A 15,286-nucleotide genomic window follows, 5' to 3' on the forward strand; every position below is an offset into this window, starting at 1 on the left:
GCTCTGCCTAGCACCCCATAGGAGCTTGCTGAATTGCCTGATCGCCACACTGCACAATAAATAATGACTAACTATGCCAGACAACTCTATGTAAGTCCTCTTTGATTCCCAACATTAATCTCTACTCCTGTATGATTTATCTTTATGAGCAAGCCAGCTTCCTGTAGGACAGCATGTCCTAAGAGTCTTTTATTTGTTGTTTTTACTTTCTTCCCCCGTACCTGAACAAAGTCAAGTTCTAGTCTTTGCTTTTTGAAGATTTATTTTTTAAAATACTTTTCTTTATGATAGCTCCATTTCATTAGCGTAGATCATCTCTTCTGGGAGTCAGGAGACCTATATTCCATTCCTCACTTGGTCACTAAATTACTGTGTAACTTTGGAAAAGTCCCCTCCCCTCTCCAGAGAGTTTCCCCTCTGAGCAATTAGAGGTTTGTTGTGTAGCATTCCTTATACTCTATGCTCAGAGACACTAGAAATACAGGGCCTTATGAAATGCCCATTTCAAGATGGGAAACTAAATTGAAATAAGCATGTAAGATTGAAGAAATCATAAAACATAAAAAAAAAAAACCCAAAACAAAGATAACAAAAAACAGACTCTTCCTTCAAATTAAATCTTACATTGAAGCCCAGTTTATAAGAGAGAGAGAAAAGTGGAGCTGCTTTGCCTGGAGTCTGGAGGCCCACTTGGCCTCCCCTTTGCCCCACATGGTAGCCTGTTACCCATCACTATGAAATCATAGGGCTCCTTGCAGACAGTTGGAAACTATGGATCTAGTCCAAAAATGTTTTTCAGATGAAGGAACTGAAGAACATAAGAGAAGGGTCTTACCCAAGATCATGTATTAACTACCTATTGCTACATAACAAATTACCCAAAATTTCATAGCTCAAAACCTAAGTGTGTGTTATGTCAGTGTTCTGTGGGTCAGGAATCCCGGGGCAGCTTAGTTAGGTAGTTCTGGATTGGGGTCTCTTGTGAGGTCACAGTCAAGACGTCAGCTGGTCATTTGAAGTCCTCTGAAGGCTTGACACGCTGGAGGATCTGCTCCCAAGATGGTTGATTTGTATGCCTGGCAAGTTTGGACTGGCTTTTGGAAGGGGGCCTCAGTTCCTTGCCAGGAGGACCTCACCATTGGGCTGCTTGTCCTCATGACAAGACAGCTGGCTTCCCTCAGAGCAAGTGACCGAGGAAGGAGGAACAGGGCAGAAGCTGCAATGTTTTTGTGAACTAGCTTTTGTGATAATTTCTGCCATATCCTAATGGTTACACAGGTCAGCCTATCTAGTGTGGGAAGGGACTGCAAAAGGACACAAATATGAGAAAACAAAAATCATGGGAACTGAGGGCATTACTGAGAAAAATGGTGGCATGAGAAGCTCCACAGACCCATTCCCCAGAAAACAACCATAACTGGTAAAGATTGCTAAATCAGGGCTTCCCTGGTGATGCAGTGGTTAAGAATCCGCCTGCCAATGCAGGGAACACGGGTTGAAGCCCTGGTCTGGGAAGATCCCACATGCCGCGGAGCAACTAAGCCCATGCGCCACAACTACTGAGCCTGCACTCTAGGGCCCGCGAGCCACACCTACTGAAGCCCGCATGCCTAGAGCCCGTGCTGTGCAACAAGAGAAGCCACCAAAATAAGAAGCCCATGCACTGCAACGAAGAATAGCCCCCGCTCGCCGCAACTAGAGAAAGCCCGCGTGCAGCAACGAAGACCCAACACAGCCATAAATTAATTAATTAATTAATTAATTGTTTAAAAAAAAGATTGTTAAATCAATCATCTGAAGTCTCTAGAAATTGTCCTAAGGGCATATGGCAAATGAAGATTTATTCTAGAAAATTTACTAAATCTCAGTAAAAACAGTGAGAGTTTGTGGCATCTGAGCCACCACCTTCTCCTTTACCCTTTTCCCAGCTCAGTGTAACAAAATCTCCAGATGTGGACAAGAAAACGAGGCTCTCTCTCCTCTAGCTCCCAGTCAAGAGCTGCAGTATCTCCCCAATAAGAGCAGGTAACCAGCATTTCTCATCACCCCTAGCTATGTGCTACAGACACTAAATCCCAAGTGAGTGCAGCCGAGAAGTAGGGTGCTCCCTTTCTCTACCCAGACCCCACTCATAGAGCAGAGGCTCTACTGCAGGTTGGGCAGGCCAAAGATGTGGGGGCCCTTACTGCCCTCACCCCAGCTCACTCATAATGCAGGGGTTCCACACTAGGAGAGGAAAGCTAAGAAGACCAGAGGTTACAACCCACCCAGAACCCTGCTCACAAAACAGAGATGTCACTCCAAGAGAAGCAGGCCACTGTTCCCACCCCTAGATTCAGAACAGTGACTCAGAGATTTTGCCCAAGGTGAAAGGCAGGTCATAAAAACAGTGAACTCCAAAGCTCCCCTTCAAAAGAACTGACTTTAGTGGAAACAGAGTGTGGAGCAAATGATGATACAGAGCATTGTCAAAAACAATAAAGCAGGGACTTCCCTGGTGGTCCAGTGGTAAAGAATCCTCCTTCCAATGCAGGGGATGCGGGTTCGATCCCTGGTCGGGGAACTAAGTTTCCACATGCCGCAGGGCAACTAAGCCCGTGCACCACAACTATTGAGCTTGCATGCCTCAACAAGAGAGCCCACATGCCGCAAACTACAGAGGCCACGCGCTCTGGAGCCCTCGTGCCGTAACTAGAGAGAAAACCCGCACATCACAACTAGAGAGAAGCCCGAGCACCACAACAAAGAGACCGCTCACTGTAACAAAAAGATCCCACATGCCTCAACGAAGACCCCATGTGCTGCAACTAAGACCTGATGCAGCAAAAAAAAAAAAAAAAAGGAAAATAAATAAATTAAATAAATAAATATTAAAAAAAAAAATAGAGCAATCAGCTGACAATTAGTGGAGCCTAACAGCTGGGTGTGATCCCTAAGGCTGTACCCATTCAGGATCAACATCAGAGGCTTCATGCTGCAGGGAGAAATGTACTTCACTAAAAGAGCCAACTAAGTCACTAAACAAATAAACAATCTGGTGGGGGGTAGGGGTCAGTATACCTAGAGATGCTACGATATATTATATAAAATGTCCAATTTTCAAAAATAAATTTTGAAACATGCGAAGAAACAGGAAAGTGTGACCCATACAGAGGGAAAAAGGCACGCAACAGAAACTGTCTATGAGAGGACCCACATGGGGAATTTAACAAAGATTTCAAAGCATCCTTTGTAAATATGTTCAAAGAACTAAGAGAAACCATGCTTAAAGAAGTAAAGGGGGCCTCCCTGGTGGCACGGTGGTTAAGAATCTGCCTGCCGGGCTTCCCTGGGGGCGCAGTGGTTAAGAATCTGCCTGCCGATGCAGGGGACACGGGTTCGAGCCCTGGTCTGGGAAGATCCCACATGCCACGGAGCAACTAGGCCCGTGAGCCACAACTACTGAGCCTGCGCGTCTGGAGCCTGTGCTCCGCAACAAGAGAGGCTGCGACAGTGAGAGGCCCGCGCACCGCGATGAAGAGTGGCCTCCACTTGCCGCAACTAGAGAAAGCCCTCACACAGAAATGAAGACCCAACACAGCCAAAAATAAATATTAAAAAAATAATAAATTAATTAATAAAAAAAAAAAAAGAATCTGCCTGCCAATGCAGGGGACACAGGTTCGAGCCCTGGTCCAGGTAGATCCCACATGCCATGGAGCAACTAAGCCTGTGCGCCACAACTACTGAGCCCGCGTGCTACAACTACTGAAGCCCGCACTCCTAGAGCCTGTGCTCCACAACAAGAGAAGCCACCACAATGAGAAGCCCACTCACCGCAACAAAGAGTAGTCCCCTCTCGCCGCAACTAGAGAAAGCCCGTGCACAGCAACAAAGACCCAACGCAGCCAAAAATAAATAAAAATAAAAATAAATAAATTTATTTTAAAAAAAAGAAGTAAAGGAAGAAATTGGAGAGTACAAAGTAAAACTGTCACTGTTTGCAGATAACATGATACTATACATAGAAAATCCTAAAGACACCACCAAAAAACTTCTAGAGCACATCAGTGAATTTGGTAAAGTTGCAAGATACAAAATTAACATAGAGGAATCTGTTGCACTTCTATACGCTAACGTAGAACTATCAGAGAGAGAAATTAAGAATAAAAATCCCATTTACAATCACATTTAAAAAGAATAAAATACCTAGGAATAAATCTCTTTTTTTTTAACTTAGATAGGTTTTTTTTTTTTTGGCCATACCACGTGGTTTGTGGGATCTCAGTTCCCCAACCAGGGATTGAACCCAGGCTGCAGCAGTGAAAGCCAAGAATCCTAACCACTAGGCCACCAGGGATCTCCCAGAAAAAATCTAATTAAGGAGATAAAGACCTATACTCAGAAAACTATAAGACACTGTTGAAAGAAACTGAAGACAACACAAAGAGATGAAAAGATATACCTGGCTCATGGATTAGAAGAATTAATATTGTTAAAATGACCATATTACCCAAGACAATCTACAGATTCAATGCAATCCCTATTAAAATACCAATGGCATTTTTCACAGAACTGGAAAAAATAATTCTAAAATTTGTATGAAAACACAAAGATGCCAAAGAGCCAAAACAATCTTGAGGAAGAAGAACAAAGCTGGAGATATCATGCTATCTGATTTCAAACTATACTATAAAGCTACAGCAATCAAAACAGCATGGGAATGGCACAAAAACAGACATAGAGATCAGCGAAACAGAACAGAGAGCCTAGAAATGAACCCACACTTATATGGGCAATTAATCTATGGCAAAGGAGAGAAGGAAATACAATGGGGAAAAGACAGTGTCTTCAATAAACAGTGTTGGGAAAACTTGACAATCACACGTGAAAGAATCAAACTGGACTACTTTCTCAAACCATATACAAAAATAAACTCAAAATGGATTAAAGACTTAAATGTAAGACCCTAAAACCATAAAACTTCTAGATGAAAACATAAGCACTCACTCTCTGACATTGGTCTTAGCAATATTTTTGGATATGTCTCCTTAGGTGAGGGAAACAAAAGCAAAAATAAACAAACAGGACTACATCAAACTAAAAAGCTTTTGCACAGTGAAGGAAACTATCAACAAAACAAAAAGGCCACTGACTGAATAAGATAAAATATTTGCAAATATTATATCCAATAACAGATTAATATACAAAATATACAAAGAACTCATATAATTCAACATCAAAAAAATAAATAATCTAATTAAAAAATAGGTATAGGACTATAGACATTTTTCCAAAGAAGACATACAGATGGCCAAAAGGCACATGAAAAGATACTCAACATCACTAATCATCAGCGAAATACAACTCAAAATCACAATGAGATATCACCTCACACCTGTCAGAATTGCTATTATCAAAAAGACAACAAATAACAAGTGTTGGTGAGGATATGGAGAAAAGGGAACTCTTGTGCACTGTTGATGGGAATGCAAATTGGTGCAGCCCCTATGGAAAACAGTGTGGAGGTTCCTCAAAAAATTAAAAATAGAGCTGACATATGATCCAGCAATTCCACTTCCAAGTATGTATCCAAAGAAAATGAAAACACCAATTAGAAAAGATATATGCACTCCTATGTTTATTGCAGCATTATTTACAACAACCAAGATATGGAAGGAACTTAAATGCCCATCAAAAATGAATGGATAGAAGCCCTGCCCCCATTGTCCCATGAATGCGTGGATAGCAGCCATGCCTAGGAGATCCATAAGCAGGCGCCAAGAGCTGCCCCCGCTGCCCCTGGAGCACACAGATAACAGCCACCCCTAGGAGACCTATGAGCAGGTGCCAAGCCCTGCCCCCACTGTCCTGGAAATGCATGGACAGCAGCCGCCTCTAAGAGACCCATGAGCAGGCGCCAAGCCTTGCCCCCGCTATCCCAGGAGAGTGCAAAGGCCACGGTACCTGCATACACCATATCAAAGGGATAACTGCCAGCACATGCTGAGGAAAGAGGCAGCAACCATACAAACTAAAAGCAGCCCCTCGATTCCGGAAAAGATTGCGGAGTAGAGGGACTTGAGCTCACCTCCTCTCACAAAAACACCAAAATCACAACTAACTGCTGAACAACCATCAACAAAAAAGATTGGAACCTACCAAAAAAGATATTTTACATCCAAAGACAAAGAAGAAGGCACAATGAGATGCTACGAGTGGCGCTTTCATGACATAATCAAATCCCACACCCACCAGGTGGGCGACCCACAAACAGGACAATATTTATATCGCAGAGGTTCTCCCACAAGAGTGAGAGTCGTGAGCCCCATGTCTGGCTCCCCAGCCTGAGGGTCTGGCATCGGGAAGAGGAATCCCCAGAGCATTTGGCTTTGAAGGCCAGCGGGGCTTGAGTGCCGGAGTGCCACAGGACTGGGGGAGACAGAGACTTCACTCTTGGAGAGCACACACAAGGTTTCCCATACACTGGGACACAGAACAAAGCAGTAACTCCATAAGAGCTGGGGCTGGACCTACCTACGAGTCTTGGAGGGTCTACTGGGGAGGCAGGGGTCGGCTGTAGATCAATGAGGGGGCAAGGACACTGGTGGCAGAGGACCCAGAGAATATTTTGGCTTGAGCTCTCCCAGAGGTCGCCATTTTAGCATCAAGACCTGGCCCTACCTAACAGCCTACAGGCTCCAGTGCTGGAATGCCTCAGCCCAAACAACCAGCAGGATAGGAACACCCATCAGCACACAGGCTGCCTAAAGCCATACTGAGCTCACAGCCACCTCTAAACACATCCCTTGACATGGCCATGCCCACCAGAGGGACAAGACCCGTCTCCACCAACAAGTGGGCAGGGACCAGTCCCTCCCACCAGGAAGCCTGTACAAGCCTCAGGACCAACCTCACTGGCCAGGGGCAGACACCTGAAGCAAGAGGATCTATGCTCCTGCAGCTAGTGGAAAGGAGACCACAAACCCAGAAAGTTAGAAAAAAATGAGATGGCAGAGAAGTATGTTCCAGACAAAGGAACAAGATAAAAACCCAAAAGAGGGACTTCCCTGGGGGTCCAGTGGTTAAGAATCCATCTTGCAATGCAGGGGATGCCGGTTTGATCCCTGGTTGGGGAACTAAGATCCCACATGCCGCAGGGCAACTAAGCCCTCATGCCACAACAAGAGAGCACATGTGCCGCAACTACAGAGCCCACGCACTCTGGAGCCTGTGCACCACAACTAGAGAGACGCCTGTGTGCCACAACTAGAAAGAAGCCTGTGAGCTGCAACAAAAGATCCCGCGTACAGCAGCTAAGACCCAACGCAGCCAATAAATGAATAAATAAATAAATAAATATTAAAAAAAAAAAAGAAGAACAACTAAGTGAAGTGGAGATAGGCAACCTATCTGAAAAAGAATTTAAAGTAATGATAGTAAAGATAATCCAAGATCTCAGAAAAAGAATGGAGGCACAGATTGAGAAGATACAAGAGATGTTTAACAAAGAGCTAGAAAATTTAAAGAACAAACAGGGACTTCCCTGGTGGCACAGTGGATGAGACTCCGTGCTCCCAATGCAGGGGGCCTGGGTTCAATCCCTGGTCAGGGAACTAGATCCCACATGCATGCAGCAACTAAAAGTTCACATGCCACAACTAAGGAGCCCACGTGCCGCAACTAAGGAGCCCACCTGCCGCAACTAAGACCCTGTGCAACCAATTAAATAAATAAATATTTTAAAAAATAAAAATAAAAAATAATGAACAAACAAACAGAGATGAACAATACAATAACTGGAATGAAAAATACAGTAGAAGGAATCAATAGCAGAATTGAGGTAGAAGAAGGAATAAGTGAGCTGGAAGACAGAATGGTGGAAATCACTGCTGTAGAACAAAATAAACAAAAAAGAATGAAAAGAAATGAGGACAGTCTCAGAGATCTCTGGGACAACATTAAATGCGTGAACATTCACATTACAGGGGTCCCAGAAAGAGAAGAGAGAGAGAAAGGGCCTGAGGAAATAATTGAAGAGATTATAGCTGAAAACTTCCCTAATGTGAGAAAGGAACAACCCACTCAAGTCCAAGAAGCACAGAGACTCCCATACAAGATAAACTCAAGGAGGAACATGCCAAGACACATATTAATCAAACTGACAAAAATTAAAGACAAAGAAAAAATATTGGGAATTCCCTGGCAGTCCAGTGGTTAGCACTCAGCGCTTTCACTGCCATGGCCTGACTTCGATCCCTGATTGGGAAACTAAGGTCCCACAAGCTTCGTGGTGCAGCCAAAAAAAAGATAAACAAAATCGATAAAGCTTTAGCCAGACTCATCAAGAAAAAAAGGGAGAAGACTCAAATCAATAAAATTAGAAATGAAAAAGAAGTTACAACTGACACCACAGAAATACAAAGGATCATAAAAGACTACCAAAAACAACTACATGCCAATAAAATGGACAACCTAGAAGAAATGGACAAATTCTTAGAAAGATATAACTTTCCAAGACTGAACCAGGAAGAAGTAGAAAATATGAACAGACCAATCACAAGTATTGAAATTGAACCTGTGATTTAAAAACATCCAACAAACAAAAGCCCAGGACCAGATGACTTCACAGGTGAATTCTATCAAACATTTAGAGAAGAGTTACCACCTATCCTTCTAAAACTATTCCCAAAAATTGCAGAGGAAGGAACGCTCCCAAGCTCATTCTATGAGGCTACCATCACCCTGATACCAAAACCACACACAGATACCACAAAAAAAGAAAATTACAGGCCAATACCACTGATGAACCGAGACGCAAAAATACTCAACAAAACTAGCAAACCAAATCCAACAATAGATTAAAAGGATCATACACCATGATCTGGACTTTCCTGGTGGCGCAGTGGTTAAGAATCCACCTGCCAATGCAGGGGACATGGGTTTGAGCCTTGGTCCGGGAAGATCCCACATGCCGTGCAGCAACTAAGCCCATGTGCCACAACTACTAAGCCTGCACTCTACAGCCCACGAGCCACAACTACTGAGCCCACATGCCACAACTAATGAAGCCTGCACACCTGGAGCCCGTGCTCCTCAACAAGAGAGGCCACTGCAACGAAGAGGAGCTCCTGCTCGCCACAACTGGAGAGGGCCCATGTGCAGCAATGAAGACCCAACACAGCCAAAAATAAAAAGATAAATAAATTTATTAAAAAAAAAAAAGGATCATACACCATGATCAAGTGGAATTTATCCCAGGCATGCAAGGTTCTTCAATATCCACAAATCAATCAATGTGATACACGACATTAACAAACTGAAGAATAAAAACCATATGATCATCTCAATAGATGCAGAAAAAGCTTTTGACAAAAATCCACCACCCATTTATGATAAACACCCTCCAGAAAGTGGGCGTAGAGGGAACTTACCTCAACATAATAAAGGCCATATATGACAAGCCCATAGCTAACATCATCCTCAATGGTGAAAAGCTGAAAGCATTCCCTCTAACATCAGGAACAAGGCAAGGATGTCCACTCTTGCCACTTTTCTTCAACATAGTTTTGGAAGTCCTAGCCACAGCAATCAGAGAAGAAAAAGAAATAAAAGGAATCCAAGTCGGAAAAGAAGAAGTAAAGCTGTCACTGTTTGCAGATGACATGATACTATACACAGTGAATCCTAAAGACGCTACCAGAAAACTACTAGAGCTCATCAATGAATTTGGTAAAGTTGCAGGATACAAAATTAATACACAGAAATCTCTTGCGTTTCTATACACTAACAATGAAAGATCAGAAAGGGAAATTAAGGAAACGATCCCATTTACCATCACGTCAAAAAGAATAAAATACCTAGGAATAAACCTACCTAAGAGACAAAAGACCTGTACTCTGAAAACTATAAGATGCTGATGAAAGAAATCAAAGATGACACAAACAGTTGGAAAGATATACCATGTTCTTGGATAGGAAGAATCAATAATGTCAAAATGACTATACTACCCAAGGCAATCTACAGACTCAATGCAATCCCTATCAAATTACCAATGGCATTTTTCACAGAACTAGAAAAAAATTTTTTTAATTAGTATGGAAACACAAAAGACCCCGAACAGCCAAAACAGAGCTAGAAAAACAGAGCTGGAGGACTCATGCTCCCTGACTTCAGACTATGCTACAAAGCTACAGTCATCAAAACAGTACAGTACTGGCACAAAAACAGAAATATAGATTAATGGAACAGGGTAGAAAGCCCAGAAATAATCCCACGCATCTATGGCCAACTAATCTATGACAAAGGAAGCAAGACTATAAAATGGAGGAAAGACAGTCTCTTCAATAAATGGTGCTGGGAAAACTGCACAGCTACATGTAAAAAAAATGAAATTAGAACATTCTTTAACACTATACACAAAATTAAACTCAAAATGGATTAAAGGCCTAAATGTAAGACTGGATACTATAAAACTCTTAGAGGAAAACATAGGCAGAACACTCTTTGACATAAATCGCAGCAATATCTTTTTGGATCCACCTCCTAGAGTACTGGAAATAAAAACAAAAATAAACAAATGGGACTTAAATAAACTTAAAAGCTTTTGCACAGCAAAGGAAACCATAAACAAAACGAAAAGACAACCCACAGGGTGGGAGAAAATATTTGCAAACAATGTGACCGACAAGGGATTAGTCTCCAAAATTTACAAACAGCTCATGTGGCTCAATATCAAAAAACAAACAACCCAATCCAAAAATGGGCAGAAGGCCTAAATAGACATTTCTCCAAAGAAGATATACAGATTGCCAACAAACACATGAAAGGATGCTCAACATCACTAATCGTTAGAGAAATGCAAATCAAAACTACAATGAGGTATCACCTCACACCAGTCAGAATGGCCATCATCAAAAAATCTACAAACAATAAATGCTGGAGAGGGTGTGGAGAAAAGGGAACCCTCTTGCATTGTTGGTGGGAATGTAAATTGATACAGCCACTATGGAGAACAGTAGGGAGGTTCCTTAAAAAACTAAAAACAGAATTACCATATGATCCAGCCATCCCCCATGACTCCCAAAAACAGTCATGTACCACAATGTTCATTGCAGCACTATTTACAATAGCCAGAACATGGAAGCAACCTAAGTGTCCATCGACAGATGAATGGATAAAGATGTGGCACATATACACAATGGAATATTACTCAGCCATAAAAAGAAACAAAATTGAGTTATTTATAATGAGGTGGATGGACCTAGAGTCTGTCATACAGAGTGAAGTTAGTCAGAAAGAGAAAAATACCATATGCTAACACATATATATACGGAATCTAAAAAAAAAAAAAAAAAATGGTTCTGAAGAACCTAGGGGCAGGACAGGAATAAAGATGTAGACGTAGAGAATGGACTTGAGGACATGGGGAGGCGGAAGGGTAAGCTGAGATGAAGTGAGAGAGTGGCATTGACATATATACACTACCAAATGCAAAATAGATAGCTAGTGGGAAGCAGCCACATGGCACAGGGAGATCAGCTCGGTGCTTTGTGACCACCTAGAGGGGTGGGATAGGGAGGGTGGGAGGGAGACGCAAGAGGGAGGAGATATGGGGATATATGTATATGTACAGCTGATTCACTTTGTTATAGAGCATCAACTAACACAACAATGTAAATCAATTATACTCCAATAAAAATGTTTTTAAAAAAATGGGCAAAATGACCTAAAGAGACATTTCTCCAAAGAAGACATACAGATGGCCAAGAGGCACATGAAATGATGCTCAACATCGCTAATTGTTAGAGAAATGCAAATCAAAACTACAATGAGGTATCACCTCACACCAGTCAGAATGGCCATCATCAAAAAGTCTACAAACAATAAATGCTGGAGAGGGTGTAGAGAAAAGGGAACCCTCGTACACTGTTGGGGGGAATGTAAATTGGTACAGCCACTATGGAGAACAGTACGGAGTTTCCTTAAAAAACGACATATAGAACTACCATGTAATCCAGCAATCCCACTCCTGGGTATATATCTGGAGAAAACCATAATTCAAAAAGATACATGCACCCCAATGTTCAGTGCAGCACTATTTACAGTAGCCAAGACATGGAAGCAACCTAAATGTCCATTGACAGAGGAATGGATACAAAAGATGCAGTACATATACACAATGGAATATTACTCAGCCATAAAAAAGAATGAAATAATGCCATTTCCAGCAACATGGATGGATCTAGAGATTATCATACTGGGTGAATTAAGTCAGACAGAGAAAGACAAATATCATATATCACTCATATGTGGAATCTAATTTTTAAAAAATGATACAGGGGCTTCCCTGGTGGCGCAGTGGTTGAGACTCTGCCTGCTAATGCAGGGGACACGAGTTCGATACCTGGTCTGGGAAGATACCACATGCCGCGGAGCAACTAGGCCCATGAGCCACAACTACTGAGCCTGCGCATCTGGAGCCTGTGCTCCGCAACAAGAGAGGCCATGATAGTGAAGAGGCCTGCGCACCGCGATGAAAGTGGCCCCCGCGTGCCGCAACTAGAGAAAGCCCTCGCACAGAAATGAAGACCTAACACAGCCAAAAATAAATAAATAAATAAATAAATAAATAAATAAATAAATAAAAGATTACTATAAAAAAAATGATACAAATGAACTTATCTACAAAACAGAAACAGACAGATAACAAAAAACAAACTTATGGTTACCAAAGGCGAAATGTGGTGGGCGAGGTAGGGGGGAATCAGGAGCTTGGGATTAACATAGACACACTACTATATATAAGATAGATAACCAACAAGGACCTACTGTACAGCACAGGGAACTCTACTCAATATTCTGTGATAATCTATATGAGAAAAGAATCTGAAAAAGAATTAATATATGTATATGTATAACTGAATGACTCTGCCATACACCTGAAACTAATACAACATTGTAAATCAAATATACCCCAATAAAATTTGAAAACAAACAAACAAAAATGAATGGATAAAGAAGATGTGACATATACATATATACTATGGAATATTACTCAGCCATTAAAAAGAATGAAATCTGCCATTTGCAACAACATGGATGGCCTTAGAGGGTATTATGTTAAGTGAAATAAGTCAGAGAGAGAAAGACAAATACATATGATTTCACTTATATGTGGAATCTAAAAAACAAAACAAACAAACATAACAGAAACAGAGTCAGAGATACAGAGAACAAACAGGTGGTTGTCAAAGGGGAGGAAAATGGGGGGAGGAGAAAGATGAGGGAGATTAAGAGGCACAAACTTCCTGCTATAAAATAAATAAGTCATGGGTATGAAATGTACAGTGCAGGGAATATAGTCAATAATTATATAATATCTTTGTATGGTGACAGATAGTAACTATACTTATCATGGTGATCATTTTTAAATGTATAGAAATATCAAATCACTCTGAGGTATACTAGGAACTAACATATAATACAGTAGGTCAAATACAGTTCAAAAACAAACAAACTTATAGGAAGAGAGATCAGATTTGTGGTTACCAGAGGCAGGGGGTACAGAGAGGGACACTGGATGAAGGTAGTCAAAGGGTACAAACTTGCAGTTACAAGATAAATAAATACCAGGGATGCAATACACAACATGACAAATATAATTAACACTGTTGTACATAATATATGTAAGTGAAAAGAGCAAATTCTACAAGTTCTCATCACAAGGAAAAAATTTTTTTCCATTTCTTTAATTTTGTATCTATACAAGATAATGGGTGTTCACTAAACTACTGTGGTAATCATTTTATGATGTATGTAGGTCAAATCATTATGCAGTATACCTTAAACTTACACAGTGCTATATGTCAATTATGATTTCAATAAAACTGGGAGAAAAAAAAAATCTGAGAAATGTCACCGCCAAGAGGAGCCTAAGGAGATACAATGACTAAATGTAATGTAGTAGCTCTGCAACAGAAAAAGGACATTAGGTAAAATCTAAGTAAATCTAATAAAGTATGAACTTTAGTTAATAAAAAAAAAGGAAAGGAAAGGAAGATGACAATGTCCTATCAAATGGCTCAAGGGTACATTTGAACTGGCAAAAGAATCAGTAAACCTGAAGATAGATCGACAGAGATTATGCATTCCAAATAACAGAGAGAAAAAAGAACAAAGGAAAATGAACAGAGCCCCAGAGAAATATGAGGCACCATTAAGTGCACTAACATATGCATAAAGGGAGCATTAGAAGGAGAAAAGAAAGAGAAAGGAGCATAAAAAATACTAAAAGAAATAATGGCTGAAAAGTTGCCAAATTTATTGAAATCATTAATTTATATATCCAGGGAGCTCAGTGAAGTTCCAGTAGGATACAGGCAAAGAGATCCAAGAAAGACACATCATGCTCAAAATGCTAAAGCCAAAGACAAGAAAATCTTGAAAGCAGAAGAGAAAATCAATTGATCACTTACAAAGGATCCCAATAACATTAATAGCTGACTTCTCATCAGACACAATGGAAGGTTTCCCCCTAAGATAACCTGGACTATTATTCGCCAATAAAAAGGAATGAAGTACTGATACATACTACAACATTTATGTATTAGTTACATTACTAACTTGGACACTAAATATTCCTTTTTTCCTTCATTATGGAGGCCCAGATTTTTCTGGAAGGTGCTTGGGCAGTTCTGTTTTATCACTAATACTATAAGACCCACAGAATTGTAGCTCCTTAAAACTTACCGATTAGAAACAATCTAGTTTGCCTCTTTACCACCATTTGAGTGACTCAAGCATTACAGGGCTGGGTATGAAGTAAGCTGCTCTCTGTTGTGCTGACACATCAAGGTGGACCAGGGTAATGGCTCCCAAAGCTGAGTCTACTTGCTGGTTTGGTCCCTAAGGAAGTTTTTACTCATCTGCAATGAAATGAGAAAAATAAGCACAGTGCATAAAGTTTTTCATAAAGTTAATGCTATTCAGTATAAACAACTACTTTATTGTACATTTGTGTCCAACTCAGGATGTTAAAATATTACTTTAACACAGAAAATAAATAGAAAATAGTGGGAATAATAATATTGGTAGTTTTAAGGTCCTTATCTGATATAACACAATGGTGACAACCCTTTGCTGGTATCCCTATTTATTTTTATTTTACCAGTCTATAAAATCCAAAAGTCTAAGAGCCAACTCCCTTGGGATGCCATTGTGTAACTGGGAAGTACGGGGAGCCATGCGTCCCCTTCTCTGTCCTCCATGCTTTATTTATAATGAGGCTTGAATTGCAGGGTAGTTG

General features: G+C 40.9%; 1 protein-coding gene and 1 long non-coding RNA gene across 14 annotated transcripts in view; one reads left to right on the forward strand and one right to left on the reverse strand.

Moving 5' to 3' along the window:
* AFAP1L1 (actin filament associated protein 1 like 1) overlaps positions 1 to 15,286 on the forward strand; it is a 71,891-nt gene that overhangs the window by 46,481 nt on the left and 10,124 nt on the right. The window contains exon 16 of one of the 13 annotated variants that reach the window (XM_061189824.1): positions 1,486 to 1,552. The exons of the other annotated variants lie outside the window; for them this stretch is intronic. Coding sequence (XP_061045807.1) covers positions 1,486 to 1,499 — 14 coding nt within the window. The 3' untranslated portion in view covers positions 1,500 to 1,552. Of the gene's footprint in view, positions 1 to 1,485; positions 1,553 to 15,286 lie in introns of those variants that run through there. 13 annotated transcript variants of the gene reach the window in all.
* Positions 1 to 15,286, reverse strand: part of LOC133091028 (uncharacterized) — a 57,192-nt gene that overhangs the window by 29,488 nt on the left and 12,418 nt on the right. Inside the window, exon 2 of the long non-coding RNA XR_009700843.1 lies at positions 14,731 to 14,906. This is a non-coding gene — a long non-coding RNA (uncharacterized LOC133091028). The remainder of the gene's footprint in view (positions 1 to 14,730; positions 14,907 to 15,286) is intronic.

Source organism: Eubalaena glacialis, chromosome 4 (assembly GCF_028564815.1).
Source record: "Eubalaena glacialis isolate mEubGla1 chromosome 4, mEubGla1.1.hap2.+ XY, whole genome shotgun sequence".
In the NCBI taxonomy this organism is placed as follows: domain Eukaryota; kingdom Metazoa; phylum Chordata; class Mammalia; order Artiodactyla; family Balaenidae; genus Eubalaena; species Eubalaena glacialis.